The sequence below is a fragment of the Vitis riparia genome, chromosome 14 (assembly GCF_004353265.1).
Source record: "Vitis riparia cultivar Riparia Gloire de Montpellier isolate 1030 chromosome 14, EGFV_Vit.rip_1.0, whole genome shotgun sequence".
NCBI lineage: Eukaryota > Viridiplantae > Streptophyta > Magnoliopsida > Vitales > Vitaceae > Vitis > Vitis riparia.
The window spans coordinates 8,178,911-8,206,152 of record NC_048444.1 but is presented as its reverse complement, the minus strand read 5'-3'; the positions used below and the strand labels follow the sequence as shown (position 1 = coordinate 8,206,152).

The following is a 27,242-nucleotide window of genomic DNA, read 5'->3' as shown; positions in this document are numbered from 1 at the left end:
ACAGGTATCATTCCATTGATCTACCTTACTTTGCATCCAATCAGACAATAATTTGAAGCCCAGAAACCTCACCGGATCCACCCTTATTACCACCCACTTGCACCAACTTCACCGCCAGAACCGTGAAGCACAAGAGCCCTAGTATTAATAAGAACGTCACACACTGATACAAACACAGCATGGATGTGGGTCGACAACAGGAACCAATCATCCATATGAGGGATACCACATAAAGGAAGATCCCCAGAGCCAAAAGTGGCCCTAGAAGGTAGTTAGTGCAATTTGTATGCACTACATAATACCGGAGAAGTATACCTAGAGCAAGAATAGGAAGCGAGATTATGAAAATGACCAAGTTTGAGCAGGCAGGCAAGAAGCGAGCGGCCCCGGACATTTTTCTCAGGTATCAATGCAATTTGTGTCTGAGAATGAGAGGCAGAAGATGTTAGGATTTTGAGGTCAATGAAGGGGGACAGTGATTTAAATAGAGAGCTTGGAGAGGGAGATGGAGAAGGCTCAAACGAACATGAACAATTTTCCCATTTCTCTTCATTTTTCCTTAAAAAAAATAGACAAAATGTTTTTTCCACAATGATAACATCATTCTGTACCCCTTGCCTGCCTTGTTCTAAGAGATTAGGTTGATGATAATTAATGCCAAGTCATAGTGTTATTTTTAAGAAATATTTACAATAAAAATAAGTTAAGAACATTCCAATTTTTTTAACATACTTATATTGTGAAAAAAAAATCGTAGAACAGTTTTAAAAATGATTATAAAAGTTTATGTTTTGAAATTGGCTTTAAAAAACATTCCAAATAGATCCTAATTTTTCTTACATTTCCTGTCACCCTAAAGAGATGGAAAAATATCCAATCATGCATACACTTAAACTTGTGGTTATCTCCAACTGGGTTTCTCTAGACTCTAGTTTACTCCTTTGTTATTCAACATTGGTAGGAAGGAAATGAAAGCAACATATATACATAAATTAGTAACAGTTTTAATCAAATAGCTAGCTTGTCCCAAATCCAGTGAAAGACATCAAAGGATTGTCAACAAAATAATAAGGTAGTTCGGCTAAAATTGATCTTTACGTCTTATCTGGAACAGACCAACAGCTTGACTACTTCTGCAAGCAAGGCAACCGATGATGAAGTTGATGATGAGGAAGGAAACAAGGCAGATACTGAAAGTGGTTAGCTTCCTCAAGTCATTCTTTAGCCTCGCAAGAAACCCAGCTTTGCATGAATAGCAATAATAGCAGAGTCTGTTTGGTTTGCTGCTCCACATAAGACAATCGTGATGGTTAGAAGCTAGGCCTGATTTCGGGATTGTCCAGATGCTACCATTCTTTAAGACAAAACCACACTGAGAAGGAGGCATGCAGCAACCATTCTGTAGAAAAAAAATAAACTAAGAAATAAAATATCTAATTTTAGACCTGTAGAAATGAACCCAACAGCTAGCCATTGATATGGAGCTTCAGTTGATCATAAATTCCGAGTTACAGATACTAAAAACATCAATTAAAGTATTGCATGAGAGAGACCTTAATGGGAAGGAATACTCCAGGCTTGCCCCCGGAAATGGCTGGGTCTGAGCAAATTTTACTCTCAGAGAGACAGCTTCTGATACCAATCCAGTTGCTTTCACCAACCAATCTACACTGCAACCAATCCGAGAACTGTTTGAGCCTAGGGTCTTCCCCTGTTCCACATTTGCTACCACTCTCCTCCGTCACAATGAACATAAATACAGTGAAGCAGCAGAGAACAAGTATTAACAAGAACATCAGCCATTGATATAACCAGAGCATGAACGTAACCCCACACCACAAACCAGTCATGCCCGCGAGGGAGACCAGGAGGAGGAAGATCCCAAGCACCCACATGGGTACTTCTAGATAGGTACTGCACCTTGTATGCCCGTAATATCGCAGAATCACGGCTGCAGCAAGGACAGGCAGGGAGCTTAAGAATGTGAGAAAATTTGAGCAGGCGAACATGCCACTACAGGCTCCAAGCATTTTCTATTAGATTTGATTACATGACCATACGCATCTAATCTCTTCTCTAGGAAGAGATGGATACAACTCTGGTCATTTGCGAGAAAGAGAATGAAAAATGTTTATTTAGACAGAAGTTGGAGGAAGCTTTTCCCTCATGGCTGCCCTTCAGAAGGAAAGAATTGGTTGCTGTTTTGGACATATACAGTTTGGGTTGGTTTTTTTTGTTACTCTCCTAATTTAGAAAGTGCCTTTTTTTCTTTGAAAAGGAAAATATTTTCTGAACCAACTCTCCCAGAAGGTTATCCCACTGACTATCTTGGGTCTTCTGTCTGATCTGAATTAATTCCCAACTAAAATGTGAAAATGTCACATTTTTGTGAGAAAAAAATAAGAACAAATAAATAGAAGCATGATATCAAGGGGCACAGTTCATACATTAGAAATATGAATCGGAAGCGATATGATCAGCATAAGGTTTTCAAGCTCGAATGCTTTTGAAAATCAGTGTATGTTTTACAAAAATATCACTACATTTGTGATAGATACATCAATTTAAATGCATGCATGCTAATGGAAGTGATGGTAGAGCATTCGGAGATCCTTGCAGTGAATGCATGTCCATGGCAACAAGGGGGGGTCCAAGCAATACGAATGAACGCATCGTATCCTGCAAAGATGGCAGCTTACAAGAAGATCCTCGGGTTCTCGGCAACGGCATTCACAACAAACTGGTGGTCGTGAGGACTGCTCAACCCAGAAATAGAACACAAGAAAGTAACCATTAAAACTCAAATATGTGCAAAATCCAATCATATTAAAGATGGGTATTTAAAATTACCTAAAAAAAAAAGAAAGAAAGAAAGAAAGACCGAAAGAATGAAAAAGGCACGATTCTGCTACAAGTCTGGGTAATGAAAATCTCTTATGTAGGACAATGAGTGAATGGTGGAGTTTTCAAATCTATCAAAAGAACTTGCCTGAACAAACCAAAAGAGCAGAGCCAAGGAGTTCTAGATTTTTATTTACAACCAGAAAAACCTTGCTGTTAGTTATACTGCCCCTTTACCATATGTTTGGTTCTTGAAAAATTCAAAAGAAAATAGCAAAGAAAAATAGAAGGAAAGAAAAGTTAAAGAAAATAAATAAATTTAAAATTAATAAATTATTTGTACATGCTTTGTCAAAATAACTTTAATTGCTTATTTTTCTTCTTTTTTATAAAGATTAAATAATTTGAAAATACATCAATTTCTAACTAATTTTAATTCTATTTTATTTTTCTTTCATTTTTTTCCATAACTAGCCAAACATGAGAAAATTACTTTCTTTAGCATTTTTTTTTCCTTTTTCTTAGTACTTTTTAAAACCAAACATATAGAGCTGTCTAGTATATGGGATAGAAATTTACCTGGGGTCCAAAACTGGGAGATTCTTGATCAGCAAGGATGAGAATATCTGATGTTGATGGGGCATACGGAATAGTTTGTGAGTATATTTTCTGATCAGAATAAGCAGCATCATCCACTTTTGTGATGCTCACAAAACTAGCCTTGCACAAAGGGCATGTCGCAGTCTTTCTCCTTGAAGCCTGTAGAAGTTAATTTTTACAAAATAAAATGAGTTCATCATAAAGAAAACAGAACATGATTTGCTGGTAGCCAAACTAGACAAGGCATAAGAATTCAGTTTATCAAAAGAAATAACCTCCTCACAGATTGAAAGCATGAGGTAATATTAAGCTCTCATAATTAAACAATCTGACTATGTATCTAGGATCCAGGAAAATATGGAACTGAACTATGCACTTGTTCAGGCCAACAAAAAATGTAATGATGAAAGGAAGAGATCTTTTGATAGGCAACACTGAAAGGAAAGATAATAAAGTGTTCTTTGCACTTAAGCACTGGCAACTAATTGTTGCCCACTAATAAGTGAACTGCCCCTAGTCACAAAGTTCTCAAACCATCACCAGAGAAAGAGAAATAAAATAAAATAAAAAATAGAAAACCTTCTGAAAAAAAATTTGTCAGGGCTTATCACATTGTCCGACTATCTACCTTACAATCAAATCCTCTTAAGGGCTTGACCTAATACACTAGCAAGCCAACTCTAACTCTTTTAATGTGTAAAGTTACCAACAAAACTGAGTTGCCACTTGGCAAATTGGATTGCCTAGGCTAATCATAGGGCTTTTCAGGTACCAGGATCATTCAATGTCTGTGAAATTGGCCATTAGAAAACAAGGGAAATATTTTAAAATAGATATCACCCAAACTGTTAGTGAACTCAAAATGTGACATTACTTAAACAGAATTATGAGGAACAGGACCCAGCTATTTCCCAAAATTTAAATTTCATTACTATTCATTGATAATGAAGAAATAAAAGAAAAACATTAGGACCATACAGTGAAGAGAATAGAAGCACAGTTTACAACTAAAATTTCTAACCTCCAGACTCTTAACTGGGAAATATAAGATGAAGGATGAAGAATGAAATATATATACACACTTGTGCATCACATGCACTTGTAATTTTCCATGTTGAGAAAACTGGGGATTTAACCAATAAAAATTGTTCTTTATCACGAAAAGCTTCAATGAGCATATAAACCCCTAAGAAAAAAAGGAAGAAGAGAGAGAGAGAGAGAAAGATAAAAAGTGAATGCACAGAGAACATGTACCATGTGGTCAGCCCAGCTTTGGATACAAGAGTAGCAGAAGCGATGTCCACAGGGCAAGACACCTCTGGTTGAAGAGAATTCTGTCCAGCATATTACACATGATAAATTTGCTGAAGTAGGGATCATTTGTCGAATCCGATCCCCGTCTTTGATTTCACTATTTATGTTATCCTCAATATCAAAACCCTCATCCTGAGATGTTCTTTCTGGAACAGTTGATAATTTCTCACCATGCAATTTTGAATCCTTAGAAGCAAGACTGTGGTTCAAATCTCTTATCTCTTCAACATCTTCCAAAGTTCCATCTCTATGACTACCACGGTCATAAAACCCATCATCGGATGTTAATCTTCTAATTGTCGAAGTACTCTCATCCCTGACACCATCTGAACAGTTAGGCGGAGGCCCAATATTACTTCGTCTGTTACGAGCTGTAATTAGGTTGCATTCTTTATCAGAGTCAGAAAGCAAAGACTCCAACATATCTCTACTGGCATTCTTTTTAACAAGCCTCCGACCTTTACGAGAAGGTTCAGATGAAGTACTGCTGTAGATATAATTGCAATTACTCCTTTTCTGCCTTACAGAATGTCGGTGGGAACGAAAACTTGATTCTTCATGCTATTCAAGGAGAAACAAAAAGCCCCAAAGTTTCAATGGTAAACACAATAACTAACATACTCTTTTCCTGAGTTAAATATTGCAGAAGAAAAACTTAAAGAGAAAGAAGAATATAAATGAGTAGGTTTATCAAGTGAACAGAACTCAAAGCAATAGCAACAACGATTCTAAGCAACAAAACCAGGAGAAAAGAAATAGAGAACAATATGTCCCAAAAATGTGGATAAGTATCACAAAAACAAAACAGTGCACCCTTATGATAAGTAGAAACCCCTAAGAAACAAAAGGTTCAACGATTCTCTAACAACCGCAACAATAGAGCTTTGAGAAAATGAAGTAATTCTACCACCAGGTGGAGTGAATTTGCATGCCAAACTTAAATCATATTAGTCAGTGAAACCATAATAATCTTATAATTAGAATGACTTTTCCTGTTTGCTACTACTCCATTGACTGATATCTCCAACAATCATAATCTTAACTAGATAAAATAATTCCCATTTTCACTCCAGCATGCACATAACTTCCCAATCATATCATCTTAACTAGATAAGTGTTCTAAGTCCACAATAGATTGAAAAATTAGCTATGGTTAAACCAGGAGACCAAATCCAATCTCATTAGAATTCCAAACATATCTTCTTGAAAAGATACTTAAATGCACATTGAATTACTTTTCACATTGTTGTTGACTTCTCTGCTCAATGTTAATAGCCCATATACGAATTTCACATGAAATTATGGAGAACATAAAATACTTAGGCTTCGTTTGGATACACTTTCTGTTCTTATTTTTAAAAATAAAAATTTCTATATGAAAAGTAGAAACTCTTATACAAAAAGTATAAACTTACCTTATGTCCTTAAAAATTACTTTCAAAAAATTTTAAAATTCAAGGCAATAAAAATTTGTAATAGCTCAATTTTTTTTCTTGGTCCTAAAAAACCTTTACATTTTTCATTGTAAGCCTCTAAGAGTCTTGTATTTTAGATAGAAGTTACTACTATTTTCTGTTTTTAAAAACAGAAAACGGAAAGTGTATACACACGGACACTTAGTTTTCTACAAAATTGAAGAGCAAGTTTAACCACTCTTAAATTTTTTAATGCAATTTAAGAAGCTCACTCTTAATTCTTTACTTATAAGTCAACACATCAAACTGATAGAATTCATCCTGTTCTAGTGTAATTAATTGAACCATATTATTAGTTAAATTATACCCACTGTACTCTATGAAAAAGGCATCATATATTAGATTGTCTTGTTACCTCATTTAGCAAAAAAGAGTCAACCCAAACAGCATCATCAGCACCTCCCCACCCCTTATCAACCCACAGTTCTTTAGAGATATCACAAGCACTGCCTCGGACAGAACGTGCTCTACCATTCTTCTTAGTCAGAGGATTTGCCTTCTCAGAAACCAGTGGAACTTCTAATGATAATGGCCCCACTTCTTGCCCACTGCCAAGAATCAAAAGCCAATAAATGTAAGTCCTAGATCATGAATTTATTAGTAATGATACAAAAAATGCAGCAGTGACTGCAGTGGCCAAGGGCAGGTGACCCGTGAAGCTGAACATTTTGGCTGCTGTTTGGGTAGGCTTAAAGTTAAAATTTATGGGCACATAGGCATAGTCTAGTCCTGAAGCGCAGTAGGACATCAACTTGAAATTAAGGCCTGGATGATGCTGCATTAGTATGTATTTTATGATTATTTTATACATGCACATACACACAGACATGCACAGACCAGGCTGCTATCCACACACTATAAAATATTTAAACCTAAGCCCAAAGCCACCCCATACCCCAGGTCTGTATGGCATCACCATGTTCAGCATGTTGGCTCTGCCCAAGCTCACTCCTACGGATGACAAGCAAATCCAAATGTGGTTAGAAAACAAACAGCTCAGATTTAAGCCAGGATTTCTGCCTAAACTACATGACAGGTTTTCTGTATCTGTGCCTTGATTTTAGTAGAGTACTCCACATCTTAAATTACATTTAAAGAACATAATGCCTTTATGTTTGTATTATGCTAAATATTCAGGGCATATATAAAATAACACAATTAACTCCAGGTGATTATTAAATACTGCCTTATTGATGGCTTTGCTGTATCAAACAACCGGCAAAAGGAGACAAGTGACTTATATAAAAGGTAGGCACTTCTGATCAAAAAATATATAAATATATAAAAGGTAGGCGCTTTTTACAATTGCATGGCAGAGCAGTCTTGCATCAAAGTAGAAAGTGATAAACACCAGGTATACAAGATCCTTAGATGTGGTAAGAAGGTTATCCCCCACACTTCACTCGAAGTTCCATCAAATACTCAAAAAATCTATAGAGAGGAAGAAGTGTCACAACAAAAATTAAACAATTAAACAAGAATATTATATAGATGTGACAATTTTTTGCTCATGCCTGTCAAGTGATCCTGAGATCCAATGCCATTAAGGCCTGGCTCAAGTGGCAAGGGATTGGAGTGAAGATGTAGGAGGCTCTAGGTTCAAGTTCCAACAAAGACAAAAAGAAAAAATGCTACCTATTAAAAAAAACCTGAGATCCAGTCCAAGATTCTGACATTCTATGATACATAGAACACTTCTCCCTATTCCATTGATCAATAGGTGTTTCTACCGCTTCTCAATATGAATCCATACCTTTATTTACTTCCAAATGCATGAAAATATTTATGTCACATTTTTCTGTGATAATATATATTGGTTTCTTCAAATCAATCATTATTTTTCTTATTAACACAAATGTCAAATTAATCATTATTGATTAATTTTTATTTTTTACACATATGTCAAACATATATATGTGTATTTTTATATATATAATTGATAAGAATAATAACAAATATTATAACAATAAAAATAACAATTAGGCATAGTTATAATTACAATTATCACTATAACAATAGCAATAGAACTAAACCTTCTAATGCAAGCAATAAAGTCAACACATCTCTTGCATAATCACTCAAAAGTAAAATTATCATTTCAACCTTTTGAGGTTTCCATACATGAAAAAGGTCCTGCAAACTCGTGATTGATCTTCCCACTACTATATTTCAGGGACAATTACATCAGGATTGTGGCATTTGTACAAGAATGATTGGTTATCAAACAGTCCAACTTGGAAATTCAACTTCCAAACAAAAAGCTTGGGAACTTGAAAGATCTCTTCCAATAATTTCAATTTTTGAAAAAAAAAATTTAATCTTTCAAGTTCATATACTGATATGCATTCCAATTCGGTGTCTCATGCTTACACATTCAAAAGCTTGCTAGGTTGGCCTTTTTTATTTGCATTAAGGATGGACTTATAATCTGATATAATGGGTACTTTAATAATAAAATTGCACTTTGAAAAGACAATTTTTAGGTGTTTGACATGTGGAATGTGATATGGGGACATACTCTTCTTTCAATAAGAATACAGTGATTGACCTGGAAACTTCCTAAAATCTAGATACAGGGACATGGCAGTGTATGATAATATGAAGATGGTCAGGAATTTCTTTTATGGGACAAATACATTTAAAAGTATTTGTATTCGTGTAGATCCAGGACCCATGAGAGGTAAAATGACTTCATAATTAAAATGAAAACTCCAAACTGGTTTGATCACAGTGGGAAACAAGTGCACAACACAGCAATGTATTCACTAAAATTGCAAAGGTCGTTAGGTTCAATCTTTTTGCTCAGACTGGAAAAGAAAATTTTGAATTCAGTTTTCCATATTCCATAACAAAGAGATCTATATACAAGAAGGGTTGTTCACATTGAAGGACTAAGATTCATTTTGTATCACTGCATTTTTGTGAGAAGGATTTATCAAAACTTTAATTTGATAATCTTATAGTCATGATATGTGCATAAGAATAAGGGAAGTGTCATCAAAAGGCATGAGCTTAATGACAATGCAAGAATATGTATTAACTTTTCCATCTTTTTTACTTAAATAGTTTCTATAAAACCATAAAACTATCAAGTTTAATTGGTTGAATTAGTTGTCTTGGACTTATTTCTAGAATTATTTTTCCTTTACTGAACCCAACCCAGAAGAATGGTTGTTTCAACTTTCAAGTTGAAACATGGTCAGAACACCAGTCCGGCTTTTACAACAATGCTACACTCTAATTATCAATAGTGAGAAATTTCCTACATATCCTAGGTTTAAACCAATCTAATATACTTTTTATGAAAAAACTACAGTTGATAAATATGAAATTCTGAATATACTATAGAAACATAACGAGTTTATGAAACAAAGGCCCAACTAACACAAACTCTGAGAGGCAACAAGCTCTTGCAACAAAACACAGAAATGCATATCCATGATAACATACCTCTGCAGGAGATAAGAGTTCTCTGGAAGGCGCTTCCCCGCCTTGATGCAATCTTCAAACCACCTGTGGTTAACAATCAATGTCTTAAACTTCTTAGCAAGACTGTATTTCCTTCCTTCAAATTTCCAACACACCTAATCACAGAACAAAAAGGGAAACAATCAACTAAATATTCATAATAACTGCCATAATCAAATGCGAAAGAAAATGTAAGGTTCATTTTAATTTACTGGAAATGAGCCCTTCAAAATAAAACTAAATGCATAAATCCCATAATATACCAGTTAATTTGGAAATGAAAACTGAATTTGAATTTCATAAATCCCAAATCTAAGTTTATAACAACTTATAATAAAAGAAAAACTTTCAAATCTTATAAATGGAATCTCAAATCCGATGCAATTCTTTGCAACCAAATGCAGCTTTAAAAAAAAGACAACTTTTTGATGGTCAAAATCAAAAACCCACTAAATGTGTAATTGATCTTGACATTGTTCCAACATATTTTGCACCGGTCTGTGATATCAACTTAATGAGGTTGGACCGCTCCACGCCATGGTAGCCGCTGACAGTAGCAATAATAGATTCCATGCCTTGAATAGCAGATTCTCCAGATTCTGTAAGAACAAGATATTAGATCTCAACCATACAGAAATTTGCAGAACAAACTTTAATAAATCAACACTGACTAAAACCAAAAGGCTTTAGCATCATTCGTTTGCCTTTTTTCTCTTTTTTTTTGGGGGGGGTGGGGGGTTTTGAAGCAAAAATGTGCATTCATTCGAGCTTCTAAAAGCAAGGAAATTGCGTCAAGAAATGCAACCTAAACAGGACCTTAAGCTATAAATGGGGGCAATTATGATAAGAAATAATGCTTCAATTGGATGCTGATAAAACCAGGGAAAAAGAAAAGAAACCTCTGAATCTCACAACATTCGAGAAAACCCCAACTCCCATATGGTTCCGAGTATTCATTTCAGTGCTACGATTTTTCATCGGCCAAACGGACCCGAACCCTATATTTGGTGACTGAGAAGGAGGCAAAGAAAAGAATTCAAATTTAAGTATCCGTACTTTAGTTTTACTGAATCCCAAATGATGAAGATCAAAATCCCAAAATTTCAAAACTCTAATCCCTTGTCTTCTCATACATTCTCCGCATCCAAACGACGGCACATAGCGAAAAATGAACAGAATCCCATTAAAGAAACTTGAAAATGAAACCCTAAGATGATTTTCTGAGTCGACTGATATATAAGAGAGAGAAGTAGAGAGAACCTTGAGATTGGTATTCCATTGGCGAAAGAGTGAGTCTTGCCGGGAAATTGAGAATTTTGAATTTGTAAAAGGACGATGCTAGGGAACCAGAGAGCAGTGAACAGCGAGGAGTTTTTCCTTTTGATGACAATACGACGTCGTTTTGGCATTTAATAATTAATCGTAATAAAATCAAGTGGATCAAAAATATTTTCTCCAAATCGAAATAACAAAAATATATTTGATAATGAACAGCCGATTTTATAAGATTTTAATTGGTTTGGTTAAAAATAAAATATATTATATTTTTAGTACCTATTTACATATACTTCCTATTTTTTATTTTTTAAAATACAAAATAATAAATAATTATTGAATATAATGTAAAAACCTTTTGAGACTTACTAAGATAATAATTTTTTAAAATTAATTTTAAAAAGTTTTCTTATATTTCATTTTTGTTTTGTGTAATGGTTCGTTTTTGTCTACGTCATTTAATGAAAATCATCGAATTACAATCCTTCATTTTGATATCGATAAAATTCGATTAATTATCTTAAAAAATCCGGGATTAACAATCTCCCCCTTTTTTTATGATGAGAAGACCTAAGATATAAAATCGTATGTATTCCCCAAGTGCTTGTCATCTATGTAACTAAGGATAAATAATAGGTCAAGGCTGAGGTAGATGAGGTGGTGAGTAAAACCAGTGAAGGTACTGGAGCCCAGTTGCCCAGCTTGTTGACCACCCTCCTCTTCAAATTGTCATTTTTCTAATTTTTTTCTTCTTACCTCTTTCTACTGAGGCCAAATTGACCTTAAATTATCACTCTACTCATGTAAAAATCAATAGTTTCGAATTTGAATCCAAATACACATATTCAAAAACAAGCATGCCAAGTAATCATGTACATATGAATACAATATTTTCAATCCACTAACAATTAGAGCAAGTTTGCCTTTTGTTAATTATATATATATATATAAAACAATCCTCTAAACAATAAATTAATTATAATTATTTTATAAGTAAATAAATTTTTTTCATTTAATTAAGTAGTAAAAAGTTTTTAATATCATTAATATATTAATAAAATATTAAAAAATTATACATTTATTATCATTTAATACAATTAAATTAAATATATTTTAAAATTAAACATATTATAATCAAATATCATAATATTATTATTAAATAATATATATATATTAATTTTTTCAATAAAATAACTTTAAAATATCCATTATACTTCTAATTTCATTTATAAGAGCTTTGTTTTATATTTTCATAAGTTTTTATCAATTTTAGATCTATCCATATATCTCTAATATATTCGATATATCTGTAAAATCGAACTATTAATATATCCATGATTACCGATATTTTTATCCTTTGATTAAGTCATATACCATTTTTATCGATGAAGTTCAATAGGAAAACAATTGGCAGCCTTTCTGCATTCTGCCAAACATAAACTAAATAAACCAAATATTGCGGCCATAGAAGCCATAGATGAATGAAGAGACTGTAGAAGCTGGCCCAGTAAGCAGAGTAAAAAACACAACACCAAACATGTCTATGGCAACATGAAAACCCCAACAAAATGATTAAGAAAGGTGGAAGATGCTATGCAAGGATGGCTTCCTTCATACTTCAACTGCTCATGCTCCCTTCAACCATGTACTTCTTTCACTCACATGTTACATTGTAAATGTATATTGTTCATAGCAACATTTCCATAATCATAAGAAAGATTTTGTATGTAGGGCCTTGCTAGAGGGGAAAAATACAAAAGAGAATGAAGGATATGTCCATTGATCAAATAACAAGCATTGAAAAATCTCCTGCTCATCTCCTAACAGGGTTTCCACCTCGTGGTGCTGCCTCATACCCACCTCCTGAACGTGCAGGTGGTGTTGCAGACCCATAAGGAACATTATTTCCGGATGGCACCTGTCCATGGGGGCCAGGGGCAGCTCTGGTAGGTGCATCATAGTTAGTGCCCCTGGGTGCATCATAAACCGGTCCTCTCTGCCCATCATAAGCTGGCCCTCTCTGTGCATCATAACCAGGCCCCTTTTGAGCATCATAACCAGGCCCTCTCTGTGGATCATAACCAGGTCCTCTTGGTGCATCATAGCCAGGTCCTCTAGGTGCATCATAGCCGGGTCCTCTAGGTCCATCATAACCAGGTCTGCTAGCAGCAGGGCCAGATTGAGGTCCAGCATAAGCAGGAGTACCACCACCACCACCACCACCTGCAGCAGCAACACCACCACCTGTGGCACCAGGGAGGGGGGCACGTCCCTGTCATACAAAGCAAGCGCATTATCAGTCTTCACCTTCACCATCTGAATAATGGTCCATAAGGAATCAGAGGGAAAAGCATCACCTCATAAACAATCAGAATTAACTCCTAGTGAGTTCTCCCCCAGCCAGATTCAAACAATTCAATTAACCTCTTAATTTTCAGCAGAATTTCACCTTTTATTTGAAACTGTTGAGCCTCATTACCCAGATTGGGACTCAGAATACATCCACATTCAATGCAATAAGCACTTCAATCCTTAAATAATCTGCATTAACAGCTTGGCTTTCAAGGGAAGCAAGGTCCCACATGCCCTTACCAACTAAATATCAATATTTAAGTTTATCTGGCTTGTTCCAATTCATTTTAATACCATTGAGATTAGTAGTTTCTACATGGCATCACTCCACCATATACAGCCACTACTTCTTCATGATTTATATATAAAAAAAAAAAAAAAAAAAAAAATTAAAAAAAAAAAAAAAACAAAAAAAAAAAACAAGTAGAACTATAAATCAATACCCTAAATACAGTTCCATTTATAAAAAATCTTGAGAATGGGTTGCTCCATGGCCTGTAACGAGTCCAGTAATAATGTCACACCTCTTTTAAATCTTATTTTCCTATATTTAATCCACATTTTTTTAAAGAAGCCAACACAATCCACATACTTATGAAAGATGACAATAACTTAGTTACAACTGCAATATTTTACTTAGATATTCTCCCAATATTGCCATTTTTATCATTTGCTCTCCCTTAACAAAGTTTCATCACCATCCACCAACACAGCATTTTAAGATTGCAAAACCAAGTAATATCATCACCTATCAAGAAATTAAATAAAATAATAAACCATCACAGAGAGCCACAAAATATATTTAGGATAGAAGAGAAAACATCTAGCAAGGTAGACTTGAGACCATAACCTAATCAGTTGACTGTCTTGGCATTTGAGTTTGGTTGTAAGGTGGGTGTCCTTCCTTCCTTTTACTTGGCTCTTCCTTTGAGTGCCCCGTTGAAACCTATAATGGCTTGGGATGGGGTGGAAAAGAGGCTCCGTAAAAGGTTGACCATATGGAAAAAACAATATATCTCTAAAGGAGTGAGAATTACTTTGATTCGAAACACTTTTTTTAGTATGCTTATATACTTTATGTCTTTGTTTTGCATGCCAAAGTCAGTCAAATTCAGGTTAGAGCAGATTCAAAGGAATTTTCTTTGGGGCGATGAGGCTCTCATTTGGAAGCCACACTTGGTAAGGTGGGCAATTGCTTATTTAGATAAAAGGAGGGGCTTGGGAGTTAGGTGTCTAATCAACACTAAACAAGGCTCCCCTATGCAAATGGAGTTGGCGTTTTACTTATGAAAGGGGGGCCCTTTGGAAGCAAGTTATCAATGGGAAGTATGAGGAAGAAGAAGGGGGGTTGGCACTCTCATGAAGTGAGGGATGAGTATGGTGTTGGGTTATGGAAAGTCCTCAGAAATGATTGGATCTCATGAGTAAGAGTGTCTTACTTAGTGAATAATGGTCAAAGATTGAGGTTTTGGAATGACAAGTGGTGTGGAGACGAACTGTTGTGTGTTACCTTTCCTTCTTCATTTGCCTTAGCTGTTTCAAAAGAGGCCTAGGTGGCAGATGTTTGGAATTCATCAGTTGAAGGGGGTGGTTGGACTCCTTGCTTCTCTAAGCTTTTCAATGATTGAGAGGTTGAAACTGTGGAGCAGTTCCTTTTGAGACTTCAAGAGAAGAGGGTGTATAGGGGTGAGGAAGACTGGGTGCTAAGGACAAAGTCAAAGAGCGGAAAGTTTTCCGTTAAAACCCTCCATTCTACTTTGGACTCCAGTCTCCTTTCAGATAAGCATTATTTGAAGCCCTTACATACTGCCTAAGGTGGCTTCTCTGCATGGGGGGCAACATGAGGAAAGGCCTTATTCACTGTATAAAGATAAGGATTCTATGGTAGATGCTTTTTGCTATCTTTGGCATGTCTTTGGTTCTTTCCTCTACAATTAGAGAGACCCTTCTTGCTTGGAATGGTTCTTTTGTGCGCAAAAAGTGCAAAAAGACTTGGAAGGTAGCCCCCTTATGTATCTTTTGGATAGTTTAGACAGAAAGGGATAAAATTGCTTTTAAAAATGAAGCACTATCAAACCAAAGGCTCAAAAACTCTTTTATTTGTAATTTGTGGTCGTGGACTACAAAATTTATAGATGATGGTCCTTTGTCTTTAATCAGCTTTATTGATTGGTTAGGTTCTTGGTGAGGACAAGTATTCTTTTTGTAGCCCCTCTTTCTCTTGGTTTTACCTTTTGGAAACTGGTGTATACCTCCTATATACTTTGTGATGCTCCTGTGGGGCCTCCTTTTTACATGTACTCTTTTATTTTATCTATCAAAATAACTCAATTAATTGACATTCTGTAGGGAAGCCTACTAAAACAAAAAGTGAAACCCATTATAAAGGGAAAAAAAAAAAAAAGGAATGACATTCTATAGTACAAAAATCATATATATTCTTCCAAGTTATCCACCAAAATTTTCTAAAAGAAACCTGCAGATGGTATAAATTTATAAAATGGCCAGAATTTTTCAAATTAACAAAATAAAACAAGATGCCTATAACTTTTTATGATCAATCAACATTTATGAACACATACAAAATACGGCATAAAATCATATCTTTAATTTTTTATTTTTGATAGGTATAAAATTATATCTTTCATGTCCAGATATTGATTTTTGGAGCTTCAACATATGCAACTTAATACCATCACCAGGAGAGCCAGTCATGCCCATATTCACATATCAATAAATCCCAGTTTTTTTCCACTGTAAGATTGTCAATTTGCTTAGATTTTTTTATCATCTTGGTTTTTTTACGCAACAAATGATGGATTAAGACAGAATTATCCCATTCATTTTATGTGAAATTGAATATGACCTTGGTTTCCACCCGAATTGGATGACATAACAGAGCATAAAGTTGTAATAAACTTAAAACCTAGGCAAAACTGAACATGAAGAAGATGACAAACCTGAGGAACACCATAGCCATCTTCATAAGCATTGTGTCCAATAGGATGATGCCCAGAAGCCTCACCCTCATTGTACCCTGTAGGGCCACCATATGGACCACCTGCATTTTGAATGCCATACATCAACCATATACAAATTACAATAAATATGAGAAACAAAGAACTCTAAAAGGGAATGAATAGCTGTCTTAGACAGCAAAGGTACCAGTTCTTCTGTCCATATTAGCTGTATTAGTTAACTCTGCACGAAGCTTTTCCACCTCCCTAGCCATGGTCATGTAGTTCTTCTCCATCACCTGAAGTGACTCAAGGTGATCATTGTATAACTTCTTTTCATAGTCATAGGTGGCCCTGAATGATCAAAATAGAAAGTCATGGCACCTTCATCATTTCAGTCAAATGAATTAGAAGAAGAATATTTAACCAAGACTCAAAGGAAGGAGAACCTGTGAATTACAGTGGAAAACAATTCCAAGAAACAATTACTTATAACTGAACTCCTACAATAAACTTCAAGCTATATTTTTAATATACTATTTAGAATCAACTTCCAGTTTGATCGCTTAAAGTGATTAGCACCTAACTTTAAGAAAACATCAACTTCCAGACACTTGTAAACAACAGTGCAAAAATTTACCTGCAGTGCTGGTATTCCTGTCTTAGACTCTCTAATTCTGCCATCAGAGCAGGAATCTGCTGCACATCTGAGTGGGATCTCTGTAGATCCTGAGTCAGTTGTTGAACTTTAGAAATAAGCTCCTGCCTTGCTGCGACCAAACTCTGGGCATCTGCTCGTGCCTGCTGCAATTCTAACTTCACAGGCTCTGCTGCCTTTAGTTCAGCTTCCATCTTGGCAATCTTATCTGTAAGACTCCTCATCCGCTGTTCTCTCTCAGACTTCATAACTCCAATTTGAGCCTGTAACATTTGCAATTCATGTTGTGCCGCAGCAAGTTCTTGCCTCAAGGTTCCATGTGTAGCAGCAAGCCTCTGGTTCTCATTAGCGAGTCTCTGCATGTCCACATGTTGTGCAGCAAGCTTCTGTTCCATAACTTCCGGCGGAGGCAACATATCAAAAGGAGAAAATACACCATGTGGAGGGCGAATTCCAGGAACAAATGAATCAGGATGCATTAATCCAGGACCTGGAAGAGGGCGTCTTAGATGAGGTGGGATTCGACCTTTGCTTCCCATCTTAAGTTGCTAGTTTTGACCTGTAATCAGAATATTCATAATAAGGAAGAAGAATAGAAATTGCATAAGATAGAGAAAAGACGAATTTAAAGAAAACTAATTTTCTTAAATATAGGAGACAAGAACAAAAAAAATTGAGGAAAAGAACTGATTGAAATAAAAAGCAGCATAGAGAGGTCTGGAAAATTTCCAAATTCAAGCAACAAGCAAAGAGTTTATGAAGAATTCAAAAACCTGAGTAGCCACTGACTAATATACATCACCCAAGAAAAAAAAAACAAAAAAGAACTTTCCTATCACCATAAAAGAAAAATTGTATTTCAAACAATTATAAACCATCAAATTATCAAAACAGGTATACTAAATTTAACTTCTTCAATTTTACGTGGCAATAACACAATTCTCCTTAAACCATTTGCCACGGCAATTCTGATGGAGATGAATGGGGATAAAGCCCCTGGCCCGGATGGCTTTACTCTAGCTTTTTGGCAAAGTTGTTGAGAGTTTATTAAAGAGGAGATTCTAGAAATGTTCAAGGAATTCTACGAACATAGCTCTTTCCTCAAGAGCCTTAATAATACTTTCTTGGAATTGATCCCCAAGAAAAGTGGGGCTGAGGACCTTGGAGACTTTAGACCTATTAGTCTCCTAGGGGGGCTTTACAAGTTATTGGCTAAAGTGCTGGCTAACAGATTGAAGATAGTGATTGGAAAGGTGGTCTCTACTTCTCAGAATGCATTTGTGAGGGGAAGACAAATTCTTGACGCTTCCTTAATTGCAAATGAAGTGACAGACTCGTGGCAGAAACAAAAAGAAAAGGGTCTTATATGCAAACTGGATATAGAAAAAGCTTATGACAGCATCAATTGGAAGTTTTTGTTGAAGGTGTTGCAGAAAATGAGTTTTGGGCCTAAGTAGGTGGGGTGGATGTGGAGTTGCCTATCTTCAGCTAAATTTTCAGTGTTGGTTAATGGAGTGCCTGCAGGCTTCTTTCCTAGCTCTAAAGGTCTTAGACAAGGAGATCCCCTGTCTCCTTATCTCTTTGTTATGGGAATGGAAGTACTAGATGTTCTTATTAGGAGAGCTGTGGAGGGGGGTTTCTTATCAGGGTGTAACATAAGGGGTGGTAGTGAACCTCCTTTGAACATCTCTCACTTGTTTTTTGTTGACGACACCATCATATTCTGTGAGGCCAGAAAGGATCATCTAACTCATTTAAGTTGGATTTTATTCTGGTTTGAAGCGGCGTCAGGCCTAAGGATTAATTTAGCCAAGAGTGAAATCATTCCAGTTGGAGAGGTGGTGGAGATGGAGGAGTTGGCTGTTGAGCTAGGTTGCAGGGTGGGGTCCTTACCTTCTCAGTACTGGGGTCTTCCTTCAGGGGCTCTCAATAGAGCACCTTATATGTGGGATGGGGTGGAAGAGAGAGTCAGGAGGAGACTAGCCCTTTGGAAACGACAATATATTTCTAAAGGGGGAAGAGTCACTTTAATAAAAAGTACTTTGTCTAACATGTCAATCTACCAAATGTCTATCGTCAGAATGCCCAAGATTGTTGCTAGAAGACTTGAGAAAGTGCAAAGGGACTTTTTGTGGGGAGGGGGAAATATGGAGGGGAAAACTCACTTGGTAAATTGGGAGGTGGTATGTACAGACAAGGATAAAGGTGGGCTAGGCCTTAGGAAGCTAGCTATGTTGAACAAAGCTTTACTTGGCAAGTGGATATGGAGGTATGCTTGTAACAAAGATAATCTTTGGAAACAAGTGATCAAGGTGAAGTATGGGCAGGAGGACTTTGGTTGGAGGCCAAAGAAGGCTAATGGGGCGGTGGGAGTAGGGGTTTGGAAGGAGATTTGGAAAGAATCAGAGTGGTGTTGGGATAACATGACTTTCAGAGTAGGGAAGGGCAACACGATCAGATTTTGGACAGATGTGTGGCATTCAGAGTCAACGCTGTCCCATTGTTTTCCTCATCTCTTTGGTATGGCGGTTCAAAGGAACTCAACGGTTGAGGACATGTGGGATCAAAATTCAAGTCAAGGAAATTGGAATCTAAATTTTTTGAGGGATTTCAATGATTGGGAGTTGGAGTTGGTTGGGGATTTTCTACACATATTGAGGGGTCACAAACCCTCTTGGGAGGAAGATTCAGTCCTGTGGAGGAAAGGTAGAAGTGGTCAATTCAAGGTCAAGGAACCTTATAATTTGTTGGCAAGGTCTGATGATACAGGCTTTCCATCAAGAAGCATTTGGGTGGCAAGGGTGCCAACTAAAGTTGCTTTTTTCGCGTGGGAGGCGACGTGGGGGAGGGTGCTTACTTTGGATAGACTTCAAAGAAGAGGACTACAACTTCCAAATCGCTGCTTCCTATGTGGTTGTGAGGAAGAAAGTGTAAATCATATCCTTATACATTGTACAGTGGTTAGAGCTCTACAGGATATAGTGTTTGGTTTAGTTGATGTGAAATGGGTTTTTCCAGAAACTGTAAAGGAGGTTTTAGTTAGCTGGAGGGGCTCGTTTGTGGGAAAGAAGAGGAAAAAGATTTGGGACGTCATTCCGTTGTGTATTTTTTGGACGGTGTGGAAGGAGAGGAATAGATTAGCTTTTAGGGGGGGTGTGTTGAACGTTCAGAAGTTAAAGAATTTTTTTGTTTGTAATCTGTGGAGTTGGGCCAAATTGTATGTAGGTGAGGAGGCGTTCTCCCTTATAGGCTTCCTAGAGTGGATAGCTTCCACTTAAAGGAAGGTGATTCTTTTTTGTTGTTATTTATTGAGGCCTTAGCTGCCTTGTATACTCCCTGTATACCTTGTGGCGTTGTGCCTTTTGAATGCATATCCTTTACTTATCAAAAAAAAAAAACCATTTGCCACGGCAACAGGGGGAATGCACCAAACCCATGGCCAAACATTCTAAGGGAACATTTAAGCAACAACATAAATCAATCCCAATAATCACAAACCTACTGGAAGTTCCTTACTTCCAATCTGAAAGTTGAAACAAGATGAGACAAATGAAAGAAAATAGTTGAGCTGTGAAACCGCTATCTTGAGCGTTATAGACCAGCTTGTAGGTGCAACAAAAGCACAAATATTTTATTTGAAGGGGAGGATGAAGTGGAGAAAGTTCACACAGCCTAGGATAAGGAAGATAACAAGCCTGCAGAGAACTTGACAGAGGAATTACAAATCCCTTTGCATGCAAGATCTAAATCCTATCATGCCATGCAAAGGAAAGGATATAATTTAAACAACATCCAACAGTGATTCTTATCAAGTGACAAAGTATTCATGACTTTTGATTCCAGAAATGGCCAAACTAACCGGATGCAATGTTCAACCAACCAACTCCTCTTCATCTGATGTGACATATGGAACAAAGTTCACTAGCACTCCTGTTGGTTGAAAATTCCAATGGCAAGGTACCACCTTTGACACAGATAATCTTTCGCTGTTGGGAGGGTGTCTTTGGATGTAGCAGCTGGCCACTTCAGGCCAGACTATGGATGAAGGTTGAACTGATATAGAGTTTCAAATAGGTCATTTGGTTTACTTGCTTCCTCCAACCCTACTGCAAAGATTTTCAGTGCCATGAAGAAATTTACATCTAGCACCAAGATATTATAGCCAATTTCAAGTGGCTCAACGGACTGGACAGCTACAATCATGAGTCACCAACTAATCTCATATCCACCCAGATTTCCAAGTCTCCTTTTCAAAGGAAAAACATAAAAAACAAAAAAACAAAAAAAAAACAAAAAAACAAAAAACAAAAAACAAAAACAAGAGCAAAAACAGGTTGAGTTAATTTTGTACCTGACATTGCATTTCCATGGGTGGGTGAAGGAAAAATTTAGCTAGAAGAAGTTGTTATTACATAATACTATACTCGATAAACCCAATCAGGCCATGACTCGAGTCCTGGTACAATGGTCAAATGGATTTCCTGAAGACACTACTTGTCCCAATTGGTAGAAATCCAAATAAATTTTCCACTATTTCAAACCGGGGGACAAGGTTGACTTGTAGCAATCAGAATGACACATTCATAAACTGCATGAGGGGAGTTGTTTCCAAGTAAGAAGTTAGCATTCAGTTGGGCATAAAAATTTTGTGAAAGATGCCAATGGATTCATCTAAATTAATCATTTTATTATTATCATCAATAATCACCCCTTCATTCCAATCATCCACCTGTAATATTCATTGGGTCATCTATTGGCATGAGAACAGGTACCATCCAATTCAAATCAGTAGTCTTGAAATAAGGGTTTCCCCCTATAACTGAGATTTTGCTTCAGAATTCTATGTCCTCCTCTCTGATCGTATCAGACATTTCCTGAAAGAACCCATTCTCAGGAAATTTTTGTTCGGAAAGGCCATTCTTTCCATTTCCCAACTCAAATCAAAAAGACCAAAAATAAAAAATAAAAAGTTGTTGTTTTGATTGTCGAACAGGTCCATTAATTCAAAACCCAAGCATGAAACCGTGAAAATTCATCAAGACCACATATATAAACAACACCCACAACCAGTACCACAATCCAGCGAGAAAATGTAAAATCAACAAACTTGCCTCGGAATTGAGCAACTTTAGGGCATGAAACAACACAATCCACCCAAACATTACAAAATCAAATCAAATACCAGTGCGTACACGCATGTGAAAGGGAAAGAAACGAGGTTAGGGTTAGGGTTACCTAGGGGAGATGATGACGCTGCCGTTTCTCCACTGCCTCTCCCGAACTGAAACCTTAAACCGTGTAATAAACCTAAATCATTTTTCCCTTCCGTGTATTTTTTCAATATTACATTTTCTAAAGTAATTTTTTTTTCTAGGCCAAATTTAGGGTTTTTCAATTTTTTATATTACTAATTTTGTTCCAAGAGTCTTGGTAATAAAGTTGTTATTATATATATATTTTTAATTATTTAATAAAAATTATAAATATATATATATATATATAATTTAATAAAAAATAAAACAAAATTTTTAATCTTTTAAGTATTTTTAGGTATTTCTGTTTAAAAAAAAAAATATTATAACGTGTGACAACTTTATTCATATATTTATTTTACAATAAAAAAAACCTAGATATCAAATTATAATTAATATTTTTTTATTATTTAATAAATAAGTGTTATTATTTGTCCAATAAATATATTATGAATTTAAATTTCCTAAAATTTAAGATTATTAATAAACAAACATACATTATGATTTATTTTTACAATAAATAATTTTTTGTACAATTATATATTTATATATTTGTCTCCTTGTATTCATCCGGTTAAAAAATGTGTAAAAGACGTATAAGAAATATATATATTCAAATAGTATTAAAAAATGTCAAATAGTATTCAAATAATGATCAAATAATAAAAGTTGTCTTTCATTTGACAACTTTGATTTTCAAGAACGCGTGTAAAGAAACGTGACTTTCTTACCTATAGCCCATAACAATATTTAAGAAGTATGGAGGAAAGAAGCTAGTTGTCTTCTACAATTATTTTTAGATTCAATTATACTTCAAATCCACATAATCCATCAAGGCTCACATACGTCGATTCCTCTATAAATAGATATGCAACCTTCATAACAAAGGCAGAGCGAGCAAAGCGAAGATCAAAGCCTTCAAGAGTTTTCCCTAAAAAATTTCTTTTAGCTTTTGTAATTTCTCTGTCCTTCCAAAAATATATTCATTTGTATTCATCCTTCTGTTGTTGACAAGCCAATCTATAGTCAAAACTCTCTTATAATCAAAGTATAATTTTCAATACAAAAATTTTATTTTAAGATCAATTTCTTTGTTCTTGTGTTCAATTTTTTGCTATAAATTAGACAGAATTAAATACTAAATATTTGTATTTTCATAGACAACATTAATCTTTTGTGTGCATGAACTGTTGTATATCCTGGATATAAATGGTATCATAGCCACATTCTGCTTAAGAACAGAGTGGTATTACGAATTGAAACAATCTTTAATCACTAATTTAGTCCTGACTTAGTTCGAATTGAATTTCTTGTGAACGGTTTGGTGAACCTAGATAGCGGCGTTTAAAGGCAGAATGAGTGTAAGTCCCGTGTTGATCTGCTTGTGGTGGTCCCTATTCAGGAAATTATTTGAATTAATTAAGGATAAAATTATAATTATTTTATGTGACAATGAGTAATATTATAAAGGGATTAAATAGTGTTAGTTCATCCAGATCTCTTAGAATAGGTGGTCTTGCATCATATGCATAAGATAATTCTACATATAATTCAGTCAGTTCTTCATATGAGTTAAACAAATCTACAAATTCATTAGCTACATCATCATATAGTCATCACATAAAATTTAATAATTCAAAATTAGATGAAGAAATGATTCAAATTGAAAATAAACTTAAAAATTTATTAAATGTGTCTAGCTTTGTTTCAAAAATTCCTTTTTTTGAAAAAAAAAGTCTGAGTTAACTATTTTCCCTCATCTTGATAATCCTCCTTTAAATATAAATATCATCAGGAAAAGATATATTAAAAGAAATCTTTTTGTTCTTGATGTAGAATGTATTAAATTTGATTATTTTTCTCCTTATAATAATGGTAAAAGAAAGTATTTTAAACAACTTCCTCCTCAAGTTACAAATACTTGAAGAAAACAATATGAAAAATATATGCAACAAGTTAGGATGACAATTCCTTTTTTCCATTAGTTTTTCAAATTTAAGAAACCCCTTAAAAGAATTGCAACATTAACCTCAAGAAAAGCAATAGAAAATTCTCCATATAATAAAAAATTATTAGATCAACAAAACTTAACTCAAGCATAATCAAGAAACTTAAATCAAGAAGAGTTAAGTGAAACAAAATTTAATTTTTTCTACCTCGAGAGAGGTGGAGGAAACATCAACATCAAAGATAGAAGAAACAAGTAAAATTAATGAAGTACAAAAAATAGAAAATAAAGAAAAAACAAAATGTAATATTTTCAAAAATAGCTAAGCAAGTTTTTTTTTTTTTTTTTAATGTTATTGACAAAATAAATGATGAGGAAACACAAAGAAATTATTTACAAAAATTAAAAAATTTAATTCTCATGGAAAATCCAAATAAAACTTAAGAAATCAAACCCGCACAACACTCAATTGATGAAATTTTTAATAGATTCAAAAGCCTATAACTATTGAAATTTGAAAGAAGAAATACAAGAAATAAAAAAGCAAATAGATCAATTAAAACAATAAAACAAGAAAATGAACAAATAAGAAATATAATACAATATAAACAAGAAAATTTTGTTGAAATGTCTGATAATCAAGATCTAGGAATAATAACACATGATAAACAAATTCTCATAGAATCATTTATAAATATAATATCAAAAATATATTTTCAAAGATGGTATACAAATATAAAAGTCATAATTGAAGATTTTGAAGTAGAAATGACAACATTAATAGACTTAGGAGCTAATATGAATTGTATTAAAAAATGATTAAACCCTACTCAATAATATGAAAAAATAGGATAAAAACTTTTCGTCGCAAATAAAGGAAAATTAGATATATAATACAAACTTCAAAATGTTCACATATGTCAAGATAATTATTGTTTTAGAAATCAATTTGTGTTAGTGCAAAACATGATTGAACCTTTAATCTTAGGAATTCATTTTATTACATTGTTTTACCCATTTCAAGTAACTGATAAAGGTGTCAAAACTATAATATTAGGAAACATCATATTTCCCCCCTTTATATATCCATTAACTAAAAAAGAAATACATCAAGTCCAAAGTGATTCAATAAATAAAAGGATAAATTTAATTCAAAGAAAACATGCTCATATAAATTTTCTATCAAAAGAAATTCAATATAAGAAAGTAGAAAAACAACTTCTAGAAAATAAAGTTCAGAAGAGAATAAAAGAAATTAAAATTTTTTTTCAAAACGAAATTTATTCTAATATTCCAAATGCTTTTTGGTCTAGAAAGAAACATGAAATAAGTTTACCTTATATTCAAAATTTCAATGAGTCTAAAATTCTCACTAAAGTTATACTTATTCAAATGAATGAAAAACTTTTAGAATACTATAAATAATAAATTGATTAATTAGTAAAGAAGAAATTAATCAGACCCTCAAAATCTCCTTGGAGTTGTGCCACTTTTTATGTTCAAAATGTTGTTGAACTAGAAAGAGGTGCACCCAGATTAGTCATCAATTATAAACCTTTAAATAAAGTATTACAATGGATAAGATACTTTATTCTTAATAAACAAGATTTACTCAAAAGACTTCATAGTGTTGTACTTTATTCAAAATTTGATATGAAATCAAGATTTTGACAAGTTCAAATTAAAAAAGAAGATATATACAAAACTGTTTTTACAGTCCATTTTGGTCATTATGAATGGAATATCATGTCTTTTGGTCTCAAAAATGCTCATTCTGAATTTCAAAATATTATGCATGACACTTTTAACTCTCATTTTCAATTCATTATTGTGTATATTGATGATGTTATAGTATTTTATGATTCATCCGAAAAACATTTTATTCATTTAAAAAAGTTTTTCAAAGTAATTAAAGCAAATGGAATGACATGTTCTTATATAAAAATGAAATTATTTCAAACAAAGATAAGACTTTTAGGACATGAAATTTATCAAGGTAAAAAAAAACTGATTCAAAGGCCAATAGAATTTATTAACAAGTTTCCTGATGAAATAAAAGACAAAAAACAATTGCAAAGATTTCTAAGTTGTTTAAATTATGTTTCTGATTATTTCAAATATTTGAGAATTAGGAAAAATGCATCTGCATGGACTGAGAATCATACTGATTTAGTCAAAGAAATTAAACAAAGAGTCAAATATTTACCATGCATTAACATCCTTCATCCCAATGCATTGCTTATTGTAGAATCAGATGCATCTAATTTAGGCTATGGAGACATATCAAAGCAAAAGTGCATATAGTTTGATATCATTATGGAATTTGATTGGGTACTCAAATAAACTATTCAATTGTCAAAAAAGAAATTTTTTATCAATAGTTTTATGTATTTCAAAATTTCAAATTGATTTGATAAACAAAAAAATTATTTTAAAAATTGATTGCAAAGCTGCAAAAGACATTTTACAAAAATATGTTAAAAATCCAGTTTCAAAACAAATTTTTGCAAGATGATAAACTTTACTTTCAAATTTTGATTTTAAAATTGAATTTATCAGAGGAGAGTTGAATTCTCTTCCTAACTTCCTTACTCAGGAGTTTTTGCAGGGTAAGGATCATATTTTATCTTAATGGGTACTCTTGTTAGGCCCCAGCTTCCTTCATCATTCAAGAAAACCAAAGTTTCATATGGGATGATTTTGAATTTTCCAAATATTCGTCATACTTTTCCAATACAAACATCAAATTCCTTTCAAGTCCTAACTCTAGACTTTTTTTCCTCTTCAACCTTCAAAAAGCTTTATTCAAGCTTCTAAATCAACCTCCAAAAGTATTCATGCCCAGAGTTAATATAGTCTAAGTTCTATTCTAACATTTCCATCTTCATCCTCATTTACTAATAGTCAATATGTCAAAAAACCCAAAACCTTAGAAATTGCTTTCATTGAACCAAAGTTCAATTTTGAAGAAGTTCTTAAAATCCTTCATTACATCTTTCCTTAAGGAGTCAATTTTAATTCCAATGATCCTTTCAAAACTTGTCAATTTTATGAGTTTTTCTTAGTTGATACTGATTCAGTCGAAATACTCATAATACTGAT

The 27,242-nt window shown here is 34.2% G+C and overlaps 3 protein-coding genes across 7 annotated transcripts; all 3 read right to left on the bottom strand.

The window, feature by feature from the left end:
• Positions 1-942: 942 nt before the first annotated feature.
• On the bottom strand, positions 943-2,300 carry LOC117929806 (tetraspanin-8-like). The gene is made up of 2 exons (XM_034850223.1): positions 1,554-2,300; positions 943-1,399 (listed from the first exon to the last, which is right to left on the bottom strand). The coding sequence occupies exons 1-2, from the start codon at positions 2,028-2,030 to the stop codon at positions 1,082-1,084; spliced, it is 795 nt and encodes a 264-aa protein (XP_034706114.1). The 5' UTR covers positions 2,031-2,300; the 3' UTR covers positions 943-1,081.
• A 116-nt stretch (positions 2,301-2,416) lies between these two features.
• On the bottom strand, positions 2,417-11,050 carry LOC117929805 (BRCT domain-containing protein At4g02110). 4 transcript variants are annotated; one of them, XM_034850220.1, is made up of 8 exons: positions 10,959-11,050; positions 10,598-10,709; positions 10,149-10,297; positions 9,681-9,814; positions 6,586-6,778; positions 4,696-5,316; positions 3,421-3,600; positions 2,417-2,756 (listed from the first exon to the last, which is right to left on the bottom strand). In XM_034850220.1, the coding sequence occupies exons 2-8, from the start codon at positions 10,674-10,676 to the stop codon at positions 2,580-2,582; spliced, it is 1,533 nt and encodes a 510-aa protein (XP_034706111.1). In that variant the 5' UTR covers positions 10,677-10,709; positions 10,959-11,050; the 3' UTR covers positions 2,417-2,579. The 4 variants fall into 4 exon arrangements, with proteins under 4 accessions (XP_034706111.1, XP_034706112.1, XP_034706110.1 ...); XM_034850221.1 differs by lacking the exon at positions 10,598-10,709 and having other exon boundaries at positions 10,959-11,047; XM_034850219.1 differs by lacking the exon at positions 10,959-11,050 and having other exon boundaries at positions 10,598-10,950.
• Positions 11,051-12,542: 1,492 nt separating this feature from the next.
• LOC117930878 (protein FLX-like 2) lies at positions 12,543-22,278 on the bottom strand. 2 transcript variants are annotated; one of them, XM_034851646.1, is made up of 5 exons: positions 22,176-22,278; positions 16,923-17,499; positions 16,491-16,636; positions 16,286-16,386; positions 12,543-13,245 (listed from the first exon to the last, which is right to left on the bottom strand). In XM_034851646.1, the coding sequence occupies exons 2-5, from the start codon at positions 17,477-17,479 to the stop codon at positions 12,787-12,789; spliced, it is 1,263 nt and encodes a 420-aa protein (XP_034707537.1). In that variant the 5' UTR covers positions 17,480-17,499; positions 22,176-22,278; the 3' UTR covers positions 12,543-12,786. The 2 variants fall into 2 exon arrangements, with proteins under 2 accessions (XP_034707537.1, XP_034707538.1); XM_034851647.1 differs by lacking the exon at positions 22,176-22,278 and adding an exon at positions 20,800-20,941.
• Between the last annotated feature and the right edge of the window lie 4,964 nt (positions 22,279-27,242).

Excerpts from the sequence above, each read along its gene's own strand:
- LOC117929806 (XM_034850223.1), bottom strand. The coding sequence starts at position 2,030 with ATGCTTGGAGCCTGTAGTGGCATGTTCGCCTGCTCAAATTTTCTCACA. Across the intron at positions 1,400-1,553 it reads GAGTATTCCTTCCCATTAAG|AATGGTTGCTGCATGCCTCC; the intron begins GTCTCTCTCATG and ends TTTTTTCTACAG.
- LOC117930878 (XM_034851646.1), bottom strand. The coding sequence starts at position 17,479 with ATGGGAAGCAAAGGTCGAATCCCACCTCATCTAAGACGCCCTCTTCCA. Across the intron at positions 16,387-16,490 it reads TAATATGGACAGAAGAACTG|GTGGTCCATATGGTGGCCCT; the intron begins GTACCTTTGCTG and ends TTCAAAATGCAG. Across the intron at positions 13,246-16,285 it reads ATGGCTATGGTGTTCCTCAG|GGACGTGCCCCCCTCCCTGG; the intron begins GTTTGTCATCTT and ends TTTGTATGACAG.
- LOC117929805 (XM_034850219.1), bottom strand. The coding sequence starts at position 10,829 with ATGAGAAGACAAGGGATTAGAGTTTTGAAATTTTGGGATTTTGATCTT. Across the intron at positions 10,298-10,597 it reads GAATGTTGTGAGATTCAGAG|AATCTGGAGAATCTGCTATT; the intron begins GTTTCTTTTCTT and ends TTGTTCTTACAG. Across the intron at positions 6,779-9,680 it reads AACTCTTATCTCCTGCAGAG|TGGGCAAGAAGTGGGGCCAT; the intron begins GTATGTTATCAT and ends GATTCTTGGCAG.